Source organism: Pollachius pollachius (assembly GCF_949987615.1).
Source record: "Pollachius pollachius genome assembly, chromosome: 14".
NCBI classification, from domain to species: Eukaryota; Metazoa; Chordata; class Actinopteri; order Gadiformes; family Gadidae; genus Pollachius; species Pollachius pollachius.
In genome coordinates this window covers 19,601,270-19,621,747 of record NC_136947.1, presented here as the reverse complement: position 1 = coordinate 19,621,747, position 20,478 = coordinate 19,601,270, and the positions used below count along the sequence as shown (strand labels likewise).

At 45.6% G+C, this 20,478-nt stretch overlaps 2 protein-coding genes across 2 annotated transcripts in view; one reads left to right on the top strand and one right to left on the bottom strand.

Moving 5' to 3' along the window:
• pkn2a (protein kinase N2a) overlaps window positions 1–8,718 on the top strand; it is a 34,578-nt gene extending 25,860 nt beyond the window's left edge. Inside the window, exons 12-23 of the mRNA XM_079751359.1 lie at window positions 344–500; window positions 1,198–1,324; window positions 1,497–1,633; window positions 2,174–2,249; window positions 2,338–2,429; window positions 2,936–3,112; window positions 3,564–3,626; window positions 3,863–3,939; window positions 4,306–4,448; window positions 4,933–5,040; window positions 5,668–5,748; window positions 6,548–8,718. Coding sequence (XP_079607485.1) covers window positions 344–500; window positions 1,198–1,324; window positions 1,497–1,633; window positions 2,174–2,249; window positions 2,338–2,429; window positions 2,936–3,112; window positions 3,564–3,626; window positions 3,863–3,939; window positions 4,306–4,448; window positions 4,933–5,040; window positions 5,668–5,748; window positions 6,548–6,751 — 1,442 coding nt within the window. The 3' untranslated portion in view covers window positions 6,752–8,718. The remainder of the gene's footprint in view (window positions 1–343; window positions 501–1,197; window positions 1,325–1,496; window positions 1,634–2,173; window positions 2,250–2,337; window positions 2,430–2,935; window positions 3,113–3,563; window positions 3,627–3,862; window positions 3,940–4,305; window positions 4,449–4,932; window positions 5,041–5,667; window positions 5,749–6,547) is intronic.
• Window positions 8,719–9,316: 598 nt separating this feature from the next.
• Window positions 9,317–20,420, bottom strand: gtf2b (general transcription factor IIB). The gene is made up of 7 exons (XM_079750767.1): window positions 20,380–20,420; window positions 19,262–19,374; window positions 14,946–15,079; window positions 12,115–12,261; window positions 11,669–11,798; window positions 10,549–10,830; window positions 9,317–9,884 (listed from the first exon to the last, which is right to left on the bottom strand). Exons 1-7 carry the CDS (start codon window positions 20,394–20,396, stop codon window positions 9,751–9,753), a joined length of 957 nt encoding a protein of 318 aa, XP_079606893.1. The 5' UTR covers window positions 20,397–20,420; the 3' UTR covers window positions 9,317–9,750.
• Window positions 20,421–20,478: the final 58 nt, after the last annotated feature.

Sequence of the window (20,478 nt, the reverse complement as noted above, 5' to 3'; positions counted from 1 at the left end):
GTTTTCATGTATGAGTTCTGGAGAACTTGGATGCAAGTCCGTCCCCCTCTAGTGTTCAGACTGTGTATTAGAAGATGAGGATATCTTCATATCCTGGGTTTTACCATCCTGTGTTTGTTTTACGATGTCCTGTTTCACAACGTCTACTGCTACAAGAATATCAGATTTGAACATCAAGAGGAATGAAACATTCCCTCTGGATGTTGGTGGTCATATATTTGTATTATCCCGGTCTCTTTTTCCCTGGTTACAAATAAAAACGACTCTATTTCTCTGGTTCCTACTGTTGTCCAGCTCCACAGTTTGAGCCTATCATAACCCTCCTCTCCTCCCCCTCCCCCAGGGAAGACCTTCCTGCGGGCCCCTCAGATGAACATCAACATCGCCACGTGGGGCCGGCTGGTGAGGCGTGCCATCCCCACGGTCAGCACCAACTCATTCAGCCCCCAGGCCATGGACTCTGGGCCCAGCAGTCAGCCGGGCTCCCCCACACCCTCCAGGTACCCACAGCACCACCGGTCACTACCCAGTCTCTCTCATGTCCCCGCCAACAGGTCGTCAGGAGGGTACAGCAACACACCCAGACCCACACAGGGTCCAGTACATACTCACTGTGTGGGAATGAAGTGGCCTCTGAATTTGCCCACTGTTCAGCGCCCATGGGCACTAAACGAAATCCAAGGGCCACGGTCTCCAAGATGTCCAGACGATTGGCCGGGCTAATTAAAGCCCTAGACAGCCACAGATACCAGTTCATTTTCAGTTTTTTTTTATCAAAGCATTTTATTTATTGATTGCTGTCAATAAATTAGGGCCCAGAGAGAACTTCTACATATATGAAAGAAAAAAGCCTTGTAATTAATTGCCTATGCTAGCTTTCATAACATCGTCTATTCTTCATTCGGTAGTTTGGATCAAAGTGTGTGAATTGCTAAATGACTGAGCAGCCTGTGAACAGTGAGTGGGGACTTCTTAGGTCCTAGGAGTAGTGCTGCTCTCTGGGGCAGAGGCCCACTGAACCCAGGAGGAGTTCAGGGCCTTGCCTCAGGGCCGCTACGCCCACTGAATACTGGCTGGCTGTTGACTCTTTTACGCTACACACAGCCCGGTTCAGGAGAGTTGAGCTGCCTCAAGTTTTTGAGGGATGGATTACTTGACGATGAATGGGGATAATAAGTGTGTAATGTTCCCACCCAGTGACCCGCTGGTGACCAAGCTGGACTTTGACAAGGAGCCTATCCCAGTACCCAAGCACTACCCTGTGCCAGATGACATCAGAGAACCCCTGACACAGGACAAGATGGCCGACAAGGAGGAGGTACAGGTACGGTGGCGACGGCGGTGGAATAAGGATGGAGAGACTGCACTCACTTCCTGCAGATGGCCGACACCTTAGTGTAACGGATTGTTTTGGCTCGCTAACCCTAACGCCGGGACTAAGTTGGACGCATGACCTAAAAGTATGACTGATGGTTGAGTGTCTGTCCTTTGTCCAGGATGCCCTGGCGTCGTTTGACTTCCTGAACAAGAGGAACAGCATGGCTGTGAAGACGGAACTGGACCACTTGGTGGACCAGGAGCTCCAGCAGCCGGACCTGGAGCTCAGCGCCCTGCAGCAGGACAACCAGCTACGGTAGGGCTCCCTCCTCCCCTGGACAGCTGGACCATTATGTCCATCTAAGGCTTTCAAAGAGGTAAAGCTGTAACATTATCAAAGATGTAAAGCTGAAATATTCAAAATGATGTAAAGCTTTTAACATTTACATAGATAAAGCTTTAGATTTACAAAGCAACAAAGCTTTTAGGTTAATAAAGATGAAATGCTTTGACCATTAGATTACAAAGTTCCAAAGGTGTTAAGAGAAATAGAGAACTATAGGTTTAAGGGTTTATGAACCCAGTCAGTCTATTAATGAATTGGGGGATGCAGTAAGATATCGAAGAGAATCAAATCATCAAGATACCTTCAATAGAAAGATAAAGAACCAACACCTTTGGACTGCTGAATGTTGTTTTTCTATGTTTGTCGTTATGCAACGTGTGCTTTAGACTGATACTGTAAAAAAAGAAGGGTTGCCTGATTATTTAAAGAGAGACACCAAATGATTTATGACCAGGATAAGAGTTTCACATATAGAATAAACAGCTCATCTTCCACCACTTGTGCATTCAGGGAAGAAGAGCATTTCCACTTCAGCCTGAAGGACTTCAAGTGCGTGGCGGTGCTTGGTCGAGGTCACTTTGGAAAGGTACGCATGGAGACCGTAGAGTGGAGGGGTAGAGGCCCTGCCGGGTGCCTCACAGCAGCCTTCTCTGAGCTGTCTGTTCTCCCGCCAGGTGCTGCTGGCAGAGTATAAGAGCACCGGGGAGATGTTCGCCATCAAGGCCCTAAAGAAGGGAGACATTGTGGCTCGGGACGAGGTGGACAGGTACTGAGCATCAGGAGGATGATAATACATACTACTAATAAAACTTGGTTCTGCACTGGGTCTGTGAGGCAAGGCTCAAAGTGCTTCGCGTTTGACATCTGAAAAATGGCAATAAGTTAAATTTTATTGATGTATTCATTTCTAAATGTTGTCATTTTAGGGGATTACACTCCACAGATTCTGTGAAGCTTTAAATATATACATTTGTATTACACAGCTTTGTTAAATACTTGTTTCTGATTGGTCAAGCAGTGTTACCTCTGTACGGCAGACCTGCCATGAACAACAGACCATCCGCTATGGAAGCTGTTCCAACCATAACCGGCTATTTTTAGCACAAGCATAAAAATCATTTCTTCCTTCTTTTTTTACCTCCGGTATTGTGAAATAACCCCAACGCGTCTGCAACCACCGTCACGCATTATTATCGTTATCCCCGGTTACACCTACATGACATACAGGGTGTAGAACCAGGTCTGAGTGTGCGACGTCTCTCTCCCCCCCAGTCTGATGTGTGAGAAGCGTATCTTCGAGACGGTGAACAGTGTGCGCCACCCCTTCCTGGTCAACCTGTTTGCGTGCTTCCAGACCCAGGAGCACGTGTGCTTCGTCATGGAGTACGCGGCCGGGGGAGACCTGATGATGCACATCCACGCCGACGTCTTCTCCGAGCCCCGCGCCATGTGAGTCTCTGAGACGGCCCGGAGCCCCTGGGAACCCCCCACCCCACACACACGGCGGCATTGGTCCACCGAAAACAGACGCGCCTCGGCCCTGAGACGCATGAGTCTGTTTAGTCGGTTGTCGTCTCTGTTTGGTTGTTATCGCGACAGCAGTGTGACTGTTTCCTTTCTGTCAAAGCAACCTGTTGTCGTTCCGTTGCGCTGAGCACTGAACAGTCAGTGTTGGAGCTAGTGCAATCTCAACACTGCTGTGCCTTCACTTTAGATCAGATTTAGAATGGTTCCACTCTATGTTAGGGAACAATTGGTTTATATTGTCTGTGTAAAGATGCTCTCCGTCTGTCTGGTGTGTTGTGTTGTCCTCCTGAAGACGACAACACAATCATGGTGCCCAGGCTCCTCTCCGGCTCTGTCTGTCTTGGTTTTGATCCGTTAATGTTTTGTGTTTCAGATTCTACGCCGCATGTGTTGTATTAGGATTACAGTTCTTACACGACCATAAGATTGTGTACAGGTGAGAATTTACTTTTATAAAACGGATGCTTCTGTTCCTTGATTAAGATTGGCTGGAAGCCAATCTAAAATACTATGTCTTAAACGTAAAATATTATAAAGAGCTGAAGCTAGTCTCATTGGTTGTTGGTTGCCCTGTAGCCCTGGGTGTTTCTTCCTCTGTGGTTGTGGGATAAGATAACACTTTACTTATACCTCTCTTAATAACGTGTCTGTTTATCTTTATGGTGCATTCAGAGATCTAAAGCTGGATAATCTGCTGCTGGACACGGAGGGTTATGTGAAGATTGCGGACTTTGGCCTTTGCAAAGAAGGTAAGCTGTCTGTATTGGTCTGAAGGTGAGGCCTCTGTTGTCCAGGGGCCCCACATCCTGTTGCATACATTACGGAAAGAATAAAGTAATATTAAAGTATGATATTGGATTTTTTTTGAAGCATAAAATGTTACAGTAAAAAGCATTTCCTCTGACCTTTATTTGACAAAAACACAACAAAACTGTTGCAACATGAAGATAAACATAATCCATGTCATGATTTAAGTGTTGCACACCATTCATCTGAAAGAGGACCAAGTGGTGCATGGGGCGTACTCGGCCTGCTGGCTGGGGCTGAATCCTCCTCCCCCTTCAGTATAACATTGAGCTGTGAGCCGCCCCCTCACGCTGTCCCCCTCCCTCCAGGGATGGGTTTTCGGGACCGCACCAGTACGTTCTGCGGAACGCCCGAGTTCCTGGCGCCCGAGGTTCTGACGGAGACGTCGTACACACGGGCCGTGGACTGGTGGGGCCTGGGGGTGCTCATCTTCGAGATGCTGGTCGGGGAGGTGAGCCACCGGACCGCACCTTATCAGACTGGAGTTAAGGGCTGATCTCTGAGTCACACACCCAGAGAGTATCTGTCTGGAGTGGACGGGCCTATTGCCCATCCAAGGCCCGTCTATGACCAGCCAGGGCCTCCCTTTTCTGATGGGTTGGGGGTTTGAACACCACCTGCTGCACGGTTCTGGGCTCATCGTCCTCTGAGCCCCACTCAGTGCGTCTGGCTTCTCTGCGTACCGTGGGCTCTGCGTTGGTTTAGCTTTGGTTAAAGTATCAGCCAAAGAACTGATGAACGAATGTCATTTGTGTGGACTAGATGTGGTGGGACCTCAGCGGAGTACGAACACACACGTTCTCCTAAGGGTCGTCTCACATTAGAGAAACCACACATGTGCAGCGTGTTCACACATTAGCGGACCATCCCGGGAGCCTTCTCTCTGCCTCTCTAGGCAGCTTTGTGTTCCGAATCCGTTTGTCTCTCCCTCCCAGTCCCCGTTCCCCGGTGACGATGAGGAGGAGGTGTTCGACAGCATCGTCAACGATGAGGTGCGCTACCCGCGCTTCCTCTCCACCGAGGCCATCTCCATCATGAGGAGGGTGAGTTCTCCTCGCTCGCAGCCACACAGAACTGGCCCTCTGATAAACGCTCTCCATTAATAACGTTTCACTGAGCGCCCGACTCTAACTCAAAGCTCCATTGAAAAGTCCAGTTTCCATAGCGATGCTTTTCTGGGGTCTCTTGCCATGACACTGTGGAACCCGGGGGGTAAAACATGGATGACTCCGGGTGAAGGCTGACCACCAGCCCATGCTTCCGTTCTGGGATCAATAACATGTATCTTGGCTCACCTGGTAGAGCCTGAACCATTAAGGCTCAGTCCTGAACGCAGCAAACCAAGTTTGATTCCTGCCCGTGGTTCTTTGCTGCCTTTCCTCCCCTCTATCTCTTTCCCGTCTATCTCATAATGCAAAAATAACATTTATCTTATCTTCGTTTCAGGGAAGTGATTCTTGTCATTTCTTCTGTATCTCTTGGGTATTTGTTTCGGTACATGTATTGAGTATAGGAGGGATGATTTAAAATCTGTCTTGCACTTTCCACACTCGTTTGGCTGTTATATTTTCTGAATCATGAGGTGAATTGAAGCCTGGCTCAGAGTGCTGTCTGAGGGCTGGGTCCGTGAGGCTGTAGGCGTCTGACGCTCTGGTGTGTCCGGTCCACAGCTGCTGAGACGGAGTCCGGAGAGACGGCTGGGCGCCGGAGAGAAGGACGCCGAGGAGGTGAAGAAGCACCTGTTCTTCAGGGTAAGGACATGTTTCACATCCTCATGAGTCCTGGTTCTAGTTGACCAGGGCCTGTTGCCTCACATCCTCATGAGTCCTGGATCTAGTGGACCAGGGCCTGTGGCCTCACATCCTCATGAGTCCTGGTTCTAGTGGACCAGGGCCTGTTGCCTCACATCCTCATGAGTCCTGCTTCTAGTGGACCAGGGCCTGTTGCCTCACATCCTCATGAGTCCTGGTTCTAGTGGACCAGGGCCTGTTGCCTCACATCCTCATGAGTCCTGCTTCTAGTGGACCAGGGCCTGTTGCCTCACATCCTCATGAGTCCTGCTTCTAGTGGACCAGGGCCTGTTGCCTCACATCCTCATGAGTCCTGGTTCTAGTTGACCAGGGCCTGTTGCCTCACATCCTCATGAGTCCTGGTTCTAGTGGACCAGGGCCTGTTGCCTCACAACCTCATGAGTCCTGGTTCTAGTGGACCAGGGCCTGTTGCCTCACATCCTCATGAGTCCTGCTTCTAGTGGACCAGGGCCTGTTGCCTCACATCCTCATGAGTCCTGGTTCTAGTGGACCAGGGCCTGTTGCCTCACATCATCATGAGTCCTGGTTCTAGTGGACCAGGGCCTGTTGCCTCCCAGCCAGGGTAATTATTTACAGAAGCCTAATTGATCCTTTTTGATAACACACCAGTTTCTGTTGGCCGTGAACAGGTCTGTGTGGTTTTTTTTGCTGCTATGTGGCTGTCGAGGAACAAAGCCTAGTCATTTTACTCTCAATAAGATGTCATTAAAGTAACTCTGATTCTGCTTGTTTCCGTCAGAACCTGGACTGGAACGGGCTGCTGGCCAAGAAGGTGAAGCCCCCGTTCGTGCCCACCATCCAGGGCAACAGCGACGTCAGCAACTTTGACAACGAGTTCACGTCGGAGGCGCCCATCCTGACCCCGCCCCGCGAGCCGCGGCCGCTGGGCGCCGACGAGCAGAACATGTTCCACGACTTTGACTATATCGCCGACTGGTGCTAGCTCCCCCCCGGACCCCCGCCCTCAGCACACACTACACACTACACACACACACACACACACACACACACACACACACACACACACACACACACACACACACACACACACACACACACACACACACACACACACACACACACACACACACACACACTGTGAACCAACCCGCAGAGCAAAGACTGTAGCTCGCGCTCTTATTGTGTTGACCAGTTTTATAGGACCGTCAGGTGGTCGCCCGACGACCACGCCGAGAGGGAACATTGCTCCGCGGGCCTCTGGGCGCGCTCAGTGCGGCCGGGGAACAGACAGGTCAGCCCCCCCGCCCCGCCACACCTCTCTCTCTATTTTTTTAATCAACATGAAGAACTTTTTTTAACAGAAAAACGGATTAAAACAGATAACAGGAGTGAAGGACGATCAGGAGGGATGTTGCGTTCTCCTGTTGTCGTTGCCATGGTGTCCACGGTCTGACCACTGAGAATGTTTTCATATGAACTCCGGGCGGATGACATCACATCATGTTATTCCATGTCACTGTCCTGTTTGTTTTTATTTTTTAATGCGTTTTTTATTTGATTTTGAGCTGTACAGATTATATTCCTCCATATATTTTTGTTGTCTCCACCTTTGACTCACTTATGATGAACATTTTTGAAATATTGTATTAGTGAAATATGATTTTGTTTTTGGAAGTGCTTAAGCCATCGTCTTCACTGAAATAGCTGAAAGTCAACTGTAACGGACATCCTGATGACGACTACTACTTTTCGTATTCACTTGAAACCCCAAGATGGAGCAGACACACAGTAGATACATACACTAAAGTACGTTGTATCCGGTCCCGGCCTTGTCCACAGCCTGCCCTAGGCGCCCATTTTAAGTTTTCGTTGAAATAACGTTTTGCATTTTCTTTTTTTCATATTCTGTTTACAGTTGATCTGAATTATGATCCAAACACTTACGTCAACCAACCAGTGTTACAAGCTAGGTTACGTATAAAAGAAAAACACTACTCTTTGTCGTCTTAAACATTAAGTTGTCAAGAAATTGTGTCCTATTGTTTCAGATGGAAGAACGGAAAAGAAAAAGATGCTAATAAAAACAAGATGAGGGAAGGTGAAACACTTAATATTTTTTAGCAGTTGATTCCTTCATGCCTCCTAGAGGGCCCTCTGAATATTACAGGGTTCACCAGTTTGCAACCCAAACAGTGGTGGCACTGACCCAGTTTTCCAATATACCTCCTATTATATACAGGTGAATCTCAATGAATTAGAATATTGTGGAAAAGCTATTTCATTTCAGTTATTGAATTTATATTATATAGATAGACTCCACCAAAGGTGAATTAATTCAATTATTTGTATTCATCTTGATTATGGCTGGCAGCTCATGAAAACCACAAAATTGTGAAACAGTTCATCATTGTAGACTCAAGGTGTCACTAATCAGCTAATTACCTCAAAATACAGCTCTCTTTGGACAGGCAGCTTCTGTAGCATGACCTTTTGAGGCTTAGCCTCCTTGTGGAGGCTGTCAATGACTGTTTTCTGACAACTGTCAGGTCAGCAGTCTTCCCCATGATTTTGAAGCCTACTGAACCAGAATGAGACTGGTAAAATTAAACATTTTCAGGGGTTTTGAGGTAATTGATTAGTTTGACACCTTGAGTCTACAATGTTGAACTTTTTCACAATATTCATTTTCTAAGATACAGAATTCTGGGTTTTCATGAGCTGTAAGCCAAAATCAAGATTAATACAAATAAAGGCTTGAAATATTTCACTTCTGGTGTCATGGATCTATATTACGCGTTTCACTTTTTAATTTGAATTATGGAAATTAATGAACTTTTCCATAATATTCTAAATTATTGAGATGCACCTGTAATAGTAATGCCTTTCAGTATAAGGTATGTTCAGTAGATTCAATGTTGGGTTTCCTTAGATGGTCGTTTTAACAGCTGGGCGCACTGGGCCTATAAATGTTAAGGTTCGAATTGTGACTGGTTTCTGCCGAAAGAGATAAAACCAGCCAATGAGATGTCATTGTCACGGTGTATAATTTGCATTTGAATTGATATGAAAGCAGTCTTGGTTTTCAGGATGAAGGCCTATATTTAGTAATGGGGTTTGCTTCTTTCCATCCGCATTGTCGTACAGCCGCGCCTGCACATGCTGGCGCCAGAGGCCACCTCCTCCATTGATGCTTTAAATATCTTTTCAGTCATTGTTTGAAAACAGTGAATCTAGATTCAACTATTTTAGTTAGCCCCGACTTACCTTTCAATTTAGTTGATTTTGTTTATGCCCTTAGAACTACCGTGATTCCACATTTCAACTTTATAGAGGATATCGATTGGATTTTCAAGTGGGAAATACAGTACTGGTAATGAACTGGTCGGGCTTTAGGAACACAGATGGCCCAAGTTATACAGGCTGCTCTTCGCCAAGTCATTAGACAGCAGAGTAAACATAAACATAACCCACGAGAAGCCGTCGTAAGATACCAGCCCAGGGTCATTCATCTATCCGTCAAATAGAGGCAAGTGCTTTTGGTAAACAGTTTAATCTTTTTTTTCAAACCATGAGGTGAACTATGCTTTACGGAAAAACTTTCATTTCTTAATTTACTGAGAACAATGCAAGCTAACAAAATAGAACCAGATTATTTTTTCTACAAAAAAAAGAAAAATCGTATATAGTATGAAACCAGCCTAAAATTGTGAAAGCACTTATTACACGTTTTGACTTGGACATATATACAAGCTATATACACTCAAATGAAACACTGTCTGCACAGTCTGCTATCTGTATGTTTAAGCACTGGAATGTGTGTCCTTTGTATTCCTGCAAGAGTGCCTAAACAAAGGCTTGGAGTCTTAAGTGAGGAGGGAAACAATCTTTCCAAATCCAACAAAGTATGATAAAAAAGAGATAATATAACCCTAGGATTACAGCAGAAAGTGTCTTCACTGAGTGTGTGTAGCACAGCGGTCTTCACAGTTGAGGCAGCTTGTCCACGGGTGTGTCGAACTTGAAGTCGGGGGGGAAGAGGTCCGGGGCGCGGGGGTAGATCAGCCGGTAGGACTGCCGGATCGTCACGTCTGCCACGCCAGCGATGTCTCCGATCTCTGAGCACACGGAGATACAGAGACTGGGTTAGCCCTGCATGGACGCTAGCCACCTCTGACGCGTCATCACTATGCACACAAGGCTATCACTAGTTCTGCCTAACAAAAACAATGCCAATCCGTGAGCCCTGCATTGCCGTTATTGTTACCTCTCTATGTGGACCTCAAGGCTCACATGTGAGCTCTATCGTGGCAGATACCCTCTTAGCTCTGGATCGATACCTTTGTAAACATTAGCTCTACGTGGACACACAGGCCAACGCTAGCTTTGGCTTGACACCAACGTTAGATCTAAATGGACCTCAGGGCTCATGTTAGCTTGATTTATAAACATAAGTGTCACCGCATTGCTCACAATCTTCTTGAGTTCACAGGTTCATCATATCTTATCTTTAAAAACATGCAAGCTCAGGGTGTAAAGCTGAAGAGCAGAAGAGGTCCCATTTGCAATCAATGTGCAGTAGTGAGATAAGACTGAAAAGCACAGTCTGAGGGAAAAGATACAAGTTGAAATGGCATTCGCACCCAAAACAAATAAACCCATGTGATCAAGCCCTTAAGGAGAGAGACGATCAGCCGAGCACTGCTGAGTGAGTGAGCGGTCTGTCGGACCAGGCCACCAGTCTGGATACAAACCAGGACGCTCCTCCCCTCCATCTCTCACCCTTCTGGGTCTTCTTTTCAGCCGAGGCCTGGGAGGCCATGTAGATGGCGGCGGCAGCCACGGAGATGGGGCTGCGGCCGGGCACAAGGTCCAGCTCCACCGCCTTGCGGGCGATGAAGGTGGCGGCCATTTGCACATGCTTGGGCAGGCCCAGGTTGGAGCAGAAGCGGGACATGAAGTCCCCGGTGGTGATGAGGTCCACGCTGGTCTCCAGGGCCTTCAGGATCAGCTTGAAGCAGCGGCCGATCTCCTTCTTGGAGATGCGGGACACGGCACAGATCTCTGGGGGAGGAGGAGGAACAGGTTGGGGTTTTAGATAGAACAGGCCCCACAGATACATGGAGAAGATGGGACTCTAAAATAGCTAGTCTGACTTCTTTCTCTGTAATTCTCGCACTTCTCTCTCGCATACTGTCTCACTGTATAGTTATTGTTAGGGCAGGATAATCATTAGACCACCCTGGTATTCATGATAGAATTAAAAACGTTTCTGCTACAAAAACTTCCCTAAATACTTGATTTAAAAGCCTTCTTTATGGATCCTTTATCATTTATTTTTTTGTGTGTGTGGACGTGTGGAGCTCTGTCTTGGCAGCGGCTGACTGCGGCGTAGGGGAGAAAGTTGGCGTTTTTGGACACATTTTGCAATGTTATTGCACAACACCACGGTGTGTGTGGATGGTGGAGCTCCGTCTGAGCTGTGATTTATACGCTTGTCTGAGTGAGGGTTAAGCTTCCTAGACACCTATAGTATGACTACAATGTGTGGCGGATTTCAAATTCATTGCTTATTACAACGCACAACGACGATACTAGAAAAGTATCAAAAAGTGGGGGTGGGTCGTTACCATGAGGATAACAAGCCCCCCTCTTTCCCAAAACTCTCATCCCAAAACATACATTTTTTAAATCCCATAGAGTTTGAATTCCATCTGAAATAGTGGGCTCACTGGCTCTTTGAAGCTAACCCCCAGAAGATGAATAACCCATTCAGAAGAGAGCAGGCTGAATCCCACCAACGGTAAACACAGGGACAGAAGCCTGATGTTCAGTCTATTATTAAACCCCCATCACAGAGTACCCCAGGCTGGGAGGCTTCTGGGGGTAAACCCGGACTGACCTTTAAATGTTCTGGGGACTCCTTCCTGTCTGCAGGCGATGTAGAGGCAGGCGGAGGCGATGGCGTCATTGGCACGACCTTTCAGGCTCTTCTGTTCGTAAACTTGCTTGAATAAGTTATTTGTTCGGTCCTTGGGGGGCGAAAAAACAAGACACAATGGGTATTGTTCCCGGAATGGTCCCATTCAACCCTCCCACACAGGCCGACAGCCTTGAAGGTTTTTCAGTTAACAATGTCCTCAAGGTCTTTATAAGGCACACAGGAAGAAATGCCAACGTCTAAATCTAGAACTTGATTTCTCTATGTTATTAATCATCATTATTATTTATTATTCTATTTCTCTACGTTTCTTAGCTTTAGATTGATTCAGGACTGAAGCGTCCCCTGACGGCCAGAGCACACGTGGAGGAAGGACCCTGCGGCGGTGGTGCGCGAGAGGGACCTACGATGATGTTCCGGGGCAGGTTGATGCGGTCCGCCATGGTGGTGATCTCCTTGAAGGCGTTCAGCATGGCGCGGTCCGAGCTGCTCATGGTGCGGCGGTTCTGGTACTTGGAGTTTCCAAACTCGTCGAAGCTGGCGGCGCCGGTGCCCTAGGGAGACCACAGGTGTAGCAGCGGTACTGTGAGGAGGCTCCGAGGACCAGAGAACCGTCATCTAATTCACTGTTTGGATCATATTGTTTGAGTCATTCATCGTGTGAAAGGGACACTGCTCATAGACGTATATATCGTGTCTAATATTTAAACATACTATAAAATGTATACTTTTACATTTTCTTTGCTGCTTGTCCAACAGAGCCAGATCATTTAAGACATCAGTGTGGGAAAATGTCAGCGTTCAGCAATAAGTATTCTTACAGTGGAAACGGGTCTCCACTCTACTTTTCTTAATTGAATTAATTGTAATGAGAGAAAGGTTTAGAGGGACAGATGTGAACATTAGAAACAGCCTTGTCTGTGTGATCACAGTGTGTTTCAGTGTCTGGTACCACTATAAAAGAGCCTGTCTAAGGCTAAGCTGCTACCAGTCAGCTAACTGGGTCAATGCCCCATCTCAGGCTCCTTCTCCCCACAGGGCCCATCACCTGGCCGCAACCATGGGAACAATTTCCATGGCAACGCAGTGTCACAGCTCCACCCCTCATAGTCCCTTCAGTGACCCGCGACCCTGGTGACGCCCTCAGCATCTCCGTAACGCCACTTCCTAATTAGTAGCCTGATTAAAGTAAAGAGTGGGATAACATGAAAGAAAACCCTTCCTTTGATAGAGTTTAAATGTGACGCTCCCGGACTAATGCTACCGTGGCTGTCTCTTAGTGTTAGGAATGATTGTCTCACTGCGTCTCACTAGCCCGCTGTGGAGCGGCTTAGACCCGCTCTGATCTCTGGCTGGACTTTCATAACTCCGTCTCAAACACTAGAAATCCTTCTACCGTTTCCTGTGTGGCGTTCAATGACGTCCTTCATTGAGATTCTCTTCCTGGTGGCTGAGGTCTTGCGTGGCCGTCTGCACGCTACTCCCTGGGTTCTACTGTTCCTCCCTTTTCCCCCAGACTTGACTTAGTAAATATTCCATTAACCTGGGTTGTCCTCACACTTTAAACAAAACACTTAACCGTTTTGATTTGTTTTCTCGCTTCCTTCTAGATTTGCATCGTTTGACTTTGAACCCTTGCCTAACCCTATCTCAAGTTTTCCTTTTTTAAGTGTATAGTTTTCTGTTCGTTTAAACGTGTCTATACATGTCTAATAGGATATCCAACCTAGTAATCAATGCCATGTTATCAGGGTTACTGAGAAAGGCTGTAATGAAGGGACAACAGGAGTCCAAGCCTGTGTTTGTGACGGTGGTAGGGACACTTTGTGAGGGTTCCACTCTGCTCCACTCACGGCAGAGTCTTTGAGGAGGTGTGGAGCTCTGTCGGGGCGGTGGTGGGTGTTGATCGAGACGGCCCAGTGTCATCTCAACCCAGAGTTTGGCTTCCGAGACACTTTAATAACGCTGTGGGGCTTGAAGCTTTTCATGTACAACATCGCTCATTACAATGCTCAAACGCAACGACTGCACTTCAAAAGGTATCAAAGGTCCCTTTGGGTCGTAACCTCAAGGATAACACGCCCGCCCAGCCCAAAAACATTAGTGAAACAGGGGATCCTACTCTTTTACTTTCTGCGTTGAAACTCATTTCCCTTAAAGGAGAAATCCGGTGTAAAGTGGATCTGGGATATGTTTAGTATGATAAAGAGTTGGAATGTTCGTTTTGGAGCAAAAAAGTGCATATAGATGCATTCTTAATTCTACCAAAACGCTATAAACTTGGAACGATAGGGGCATGTCTCATGGTAAAAACTAAATTCCTACTTTAAACCACTTACAAGGCTAGAAGTAGCCCTACACTTCTTTGGTAGTATAATAAGGGTCTTCTTAACATACAAAACGAGGCATTGATAACTTTGTAAGTGTACAGATTGTTTATTAAAAAGGACATTTTATACACACAATACCATCAGTAGTTCACCCGTCGACGCCATCTTTTCTTTAAGACTCGATAGGTAAATTGACGAACACAGAGCTTGTGACATCCGTCAACAACAACGCAAGCTCTGTGTTCGCCAATTTACTTATCGAGTCTTAAGAACAAAACCAAAGAAGTGGCGGACTACTTCTAGCTTTGTAAGTGGTTTAAAATAGCGATTTAGTTTTTACCATGAGACATGCCCCTATCGTTAAAAGTTTATAGCGTTTTGGTAGAATTGGCTAAAAACAGCCAACTTAAGAATGCGTCTATATGCGCTTTTTTGCTCCCAAACAAACATTCCAACTCGTTACCATACTAAACATATCCCAGATCCATTTTACACCAGATTCCTCCTTAAGAATAACTCATCTTGGTTGTTCTTCCCCAAGTCGTCCACACTACAACAGTGGACCCCTGGTGGTGGCCGTGGCGTCCCTCACCTTGCTGATCATGGTGGCGAGGTCTAAGTCGTCTACACTACAACAGAGGACCCCTGGTGGTGGCCGTGGCGTCCCTCACCTTACTGATCATGGTGGCGAGGTCTAAGTCGTCTACACTACAACAGAGGACCCCTGGTGGTGGCCGTGGCGTCCCTCACCTTACTCATCATGGTGGCGAGGTCTAAGTCGTCTACACTACAACAGTGGACCCCTGGTGGTGGCCGTGGCGTCCCTCACCTTACTCATCATGGTGGTGAGGTCTAAGTCGTCTACACTACAACAGTGGACCCCTGGTGGTGGCCGTGGCGTCCCTCACCTTGCTGATCATGGTGGTGAGGTCTCCCCCGTTCAGCAGGGGGTTCTGGGCGTCTCCCACTCTGGACGGGTCTTTGGTGGCTTTCTCATTGGTGAAGGTTCTCCATTCTGAGCCCACGTCGATCACACGGTCACCTGGGGGAAGGGGAGAGGGATCGTTACACCGATGTTAACCAGTAGCTACGGTATTCCACGTGGCACCCAGATCTCTGCTGTACGCTGGATCACACACACCACCCGGCTGTCTGCTCTTCTGTAGACTACTGGTGGAGCTGCAGGAGAATGTTCCTTCTTTGGTTGGAACCACACTATCTAGTTCAAAATCTGCATGACAAATAAAAGACTAGGAAAGCCTTCTCAGAAAGACATGCTTCAAGTACCTAAACTCAACAAGCTGAAACGTACTCCCTTTAGCAGGAGGCATACTAACTACTTAACTTATATTACTACTAATTGGTTGGTTAGCTTTATTTGTTTGGACTCCATTAAGTTTAGTCACGGATTACACCTGTAAACATGCTCTAATATAGAAGGCAGCCTGAAAGTGATAAAGGCCCCAGTCTCTGTTTCCTGCCTCTTCCATCAGCCTCACAGGTACACCATTTGTGTTGAACCACTGATGGAAGGATTACAACACTACAGGATGTACAAAGAGAAACCAAGTGCAGTACAACATGACCGTCACCACCGACAACACCCCCATCCTTCGACTGCTCTATTCCTTGAAATATGCATTAAGCAAGAAGGATTAGATCTGTGATAATATAATCCATTTAGCTCCCTTCAGACCCATGAACCCTCCCAACACCCAGCCCCTCATCCTCCTCCAGCAGGCCGGGCTGGGGGCGGGCGGGTTGAACAGAGCGAGCAGGAGGTTGCATCAGAGAGATGGTCCTTCATGACCCCAGGGGGCCCGACCCCAGGTGGCCCATTAGGCGTTGGCCAGGTCTTTGTTCCACGGCGACTCACGTTTTACTAGGAGCTTTCTTACCGGAAGCTTGAGAGCTGTTCCGACTGCTCCAATAGGAAAGTAAGGCTGGCACAGGTTGAATGTACAGTTCCACTGAACAGACGCGTTTATCGACAGCAACTTATGAGGCTGAGGACTAATCTAGCATACACGCAAAGGAGTCGTTATAAAGAAACAAATCCATGTGCTGCACAAACTAGTTTCTAATAAACTGCTGGACAGAGTGCAGAGTAGCTATAGGAATCAGAACCCACTGTTAGTGGGATATTTCTGCTATGAGGTGAGCCTGGCAAACAAATTCATCAACATGATGTGAGCATTCTTTGTTTACCAGACAAAGCCATCATTTTTTCTAAACAGGAAACGGAGTCGTTAACGTCTCCTTACATTTGAACCATCAAGTATCTCCTGTATGCCTGTGTAGATGGATATGTGCTTGGATTGCTGCCAAAGTGTAGATAATGGCTGCTCTCTCGTTCCAGACACAAGCCAATCTCCATTGGAATACTCCCTTTCCCTTCCCTTTGCTTTTGATTCTTAGAAACCCCTACCATCATCTAATCATGCCTTAATGTCCAAAGCACATTTCAAAAAGATCCTCTTAGTCTGTCTTATTTCAAGCAGATAGTTGACTAATCGTCTCGGTTTTATTGGAATTATTTCAATATATTTTCAACAGGGCATGAGCAAATTGTGAGTTCCAGGTTTAGAGTTATAAAATAATTGTTTTAACACTGTTCTTTACAGACAATACAAATCCATTATAAGAATTTCAAATATCAATTTTACAAGCACTGCATTGTTAAATGAAAAAGCACTGCATTTGGCATTGCCAAAGCATTGCTAAATGCATCAAAACCACCAGGAAGGCGAGATTGTGTGTTTTCTTTTTATTGTATTTATACACCATATAACTTCACACTGTTTGATTTAAAGACAAGCAGCTTCAAGGGTGCTTAAAGGTTGTCCAAACAAATAGATGGAATAAAATGTTTGCATTTGAGTGTGTAGTTTGTGAGGCTGTTTGGAACGCCATCAAGGGAGTAGTTAATGTTAATAGAGCAGAACAGTGACCGCCCCCTATTTAAAGGGCTCCATTTCAGACATTTCCCATTCCTTCACTCTGACCTTTCAGAAAAGCCTTAAAAAGTTTTGAGCCTGGCTGCAAGCCAACCAACTAAGAGATACAGCGTGACCAGAAAACATTTGATTCAAAGCAACAACAATATTTTGGTATTTTTCGTTAGGTACAACACTTTCATTCCTTTCCAAGGACTTCCCACATAAAGATAGTTTAACCATTTCATTATTATAGTGTTTTCGCAGAGCTTCAATGCAGCCTTAAGGTTTCTGAACAAGGTCTCCAAAGTAAGAGACTCAGCCTAATACCAATTATCACAAAGCAAATAGGTGGTTTGAACATTGTGCAACGTTTTGAAAACATTTCCTAGCAGGACTGGTGCTATTTACCCAGTGCTAAATCCCACAGGTGCTTTGGGCGACAGATCGCCATGAATGGAAAAACATTGGCACCTGTTCTATTCATGGTCACTGAATAACTAACACGTTATCATTAATGGGTAGGGCTTTTTGGTGTCTTTTGGACTCGTTTGAACATTGAAATGGCTGCTAAATACGGTCATTATTAAAACCCCTTCTAGAACGATTAAAGCCCTGATAGCTGGGGGTTGATGGCTTGTGTATCCTCACACTGGACCGAAGCTGTCCAAGTTCTACCACAATATTCAAATAATGTAAAAGTGAATTATCGAACTACAAAACTAATGAATGATAATTAGCTAAATAATATAAAATAAAAAGCATTCATCTTAGGGCTGTGCGATATATCGAAAATACTCAATATATCTCCGAAATAGCTGTGTGAGATACATAAAATTATTATTTCGTAAGCATCGAGTATTTTACAGTAATCTGTTTTTTTTCAAGCGGCACCCGAGACTTGCCTTGGTTTCATGTTTAAAACATTCTCCGGTGGCTTTCTCCCTCTCCCTCATGCAGTAACGTGAGTGAGGCGTAAAAAAAACACTCGCGTCACACACTCACCAACCAATCCTACGCATCATCTAGGTACGGAAGGGAGGGAACTAATTTTCAAGTTTCTTACGGTTTGCAGCGCCGGCCGGCTCAGTGTAGCATATAGTGTATCCTAAGCCAATTCAAATCGACAAATGAAACGTGGAAGCGGTCGAACTGCTGGTTCCTAAGAGAACTAACAAGCATTGGACAAGACGTCCAATGCTTGTAACGTCTTGTCTGATCTGATGTCGTCATGGTTACCAGCTGCACACTCCGTAACAGTTACTCACACACAATCGGAATACAAGGTGCTCCCTCGTCTTATGCTACTTCTCTAGCGTTAGTTTAGCCTCGGAAAACATCTTTCTTTTACCCTACTTCAAGCAACCATAAAGAGTTAACTGGGACGTGTCTGCGTGGTTTGTTGGGGAGAAGAGTTATCCGTCTGTCGACCCCGGCAAGGCGCTGGGGGTAGAGGGCAGCACACCTGCAATTCCTAAATAAATTAATTCAATGGGCTCAAAAATATCGAACACATTGTATTAAAATGAGTTTATAATATTTTAGTTTAATTCATTGCAATGGCCTACATATAAAGAAAATGTTGGCTAAATTAGTTATTTGTGTAAAAAACTTTTAGATGATTCAACCTTAATGTTTATAAGCCTATTAATGTCTGTCTGTCTGTCTCTCAGTTTTATATTGCCCCTCTTGTCATTTTGAAGATTGTTTTTGCAGTTTATGCTTTGTTTGAATAAAAAAATGGTCTTATTTAAACTCAATTGTGATTAATCACTAACATGAAAATATAAAACGTTTTGATGGAAAACACCTGGGAAGTTAACCAAGAATGGTATATAGTCTGCAGGGATTGTAGTGAAAACAGTAAAGGGTGAAAGTGCGATTTCATGGGGCCCTTTAAAGGAGATTTCAAAATATCGAGATATATATTGTATATCGTGAAATGGAGAAAATGTATCGGGATATTCATTTTTTTCCCCATATCGCACAGCCCTAATTTATCTCAATTGAAATTCGAATAGCTACCAAAGGAAGGAATATCATAATATTCAAATATTCAGACTCCATCCAATAAACAACCAATTTCCTTTCTGACAAAGTGTGTTCCTTTTCCTTATGGGTTCTATTAATTTCAACATATTCTAACTTTTTATTGACAGGTGAAAGAAAAGGCAACCTGCTGATACATGTGCTCACTAAGCCCCAACCCTAACCCGAACCACATATGGCAACACCTGGACAGCACTGAAGTAACACTTCTTGCTTGCTTCACGGGCAGTAATACTCACCGACAACAAGTCCGCACTCGGGGCAGATCATGTCCCCGGCTCTGTAGTCCTCCACTAGCAAGGCATCAGGGTGGTTTGGGCACGTCACTCTGGGTAATGCCAGGGCCTCTCCACTACAGAGAAAAGTACCAGATAGACAGAATGTGAGTTGGTGTGGGGGTGACAGAGTGAGTGAGTTATACACAGGAGCTGACCATCACATCTACACCATTTGATCGGTAATGTTTCCTTCACGGTATGATAAAGTGATGTTTCCCCTATAAAGCAGATGACAAAAGTTACAAATATAAGTTCAAAATGAGTGCCAATTCAATTCATATTTTTATTAGACTGACATCGGATGAATAGTCTTCCTCGTTAGAAGAAACCTGGGATAAACTCAAAGAACGAGGAGGAAACCCCCTTTCTAGTCTGCCAAGTGGTGAGATTTTGTTGAATTTGAGTGTAACTCCGGGCAATTAGGAACAATATTCTCTAGGAGAGAGCTCAGTATTCCCAGTCCTACAATGACCAACATACACGCAGACACACACAATGTACAGCCCAAGTCACGAGGGCCGCCGCCGCCGAGGTCACGACGCATCACCCCACCAACGACTGCTGCTGCTGGTGTTGCGAGAATAACATGTAAAACTTCTGCCCGAGTCAAACGTCACGGATATCTGACGCGTAGAACACACACTCGGCAGATGTCAATCATTGTAAGGCGTTTATTGTATTATAAAAATGATAATGAAAGTCAGTGGTGTCTGACTGTTGAGGTGGACGGCTGACACATCGGTTAGCAGTCTACAAACATGGTTCAAATTCATACAATAAAAAGCGGGCAGAAAGGCAGGTCACAACAGTCACTTACATAAAGGGCAAAGACACATTAGTGTTGTTAAAATAATTATATATGCTTTTTGCAAGAGATTAAGTTTTGGATTGTCAACGTTGTAGCATAACAACGGTGGTCCAGCAAATACCTCAAAGATAAGGAAATAGCGAACAAGTTTTAGAACCGACGATGTCGTGGCAGTAGTGGATCTTTAACCACTCGACTGTTTGTTATCAACACATAATTCAAGCATCACACATGAACCAATGATATACAATTTTAAACAATGTATACGCACCGGCTTGTCGACGCCATGTTAACGAGTAGCTTTCAGTCAACACAGGCGAACAATGAATTCTTCTACCTCTATTTATAGATTTTTCAGACCACGTGTCTG

Coding starts and splice junctions, on each gene's coding strand:
- gtf2b (XM_079750767.1), bottom strand. Junction 12,262..14,945: donor TCACCACCATGATCAGCAAG/GTGAGGGACGCC, acceptor TGGTCTCCCTAG/GGCACCGGCGCCGCCAGCTT. Junction 9,885..10,548: donor TGAAAAGAAGACCCAGAAGG/GTGAGAGATGGA, acceptor CCGTGTGCTCAG/AGATCGGAGACATCGCTGGC.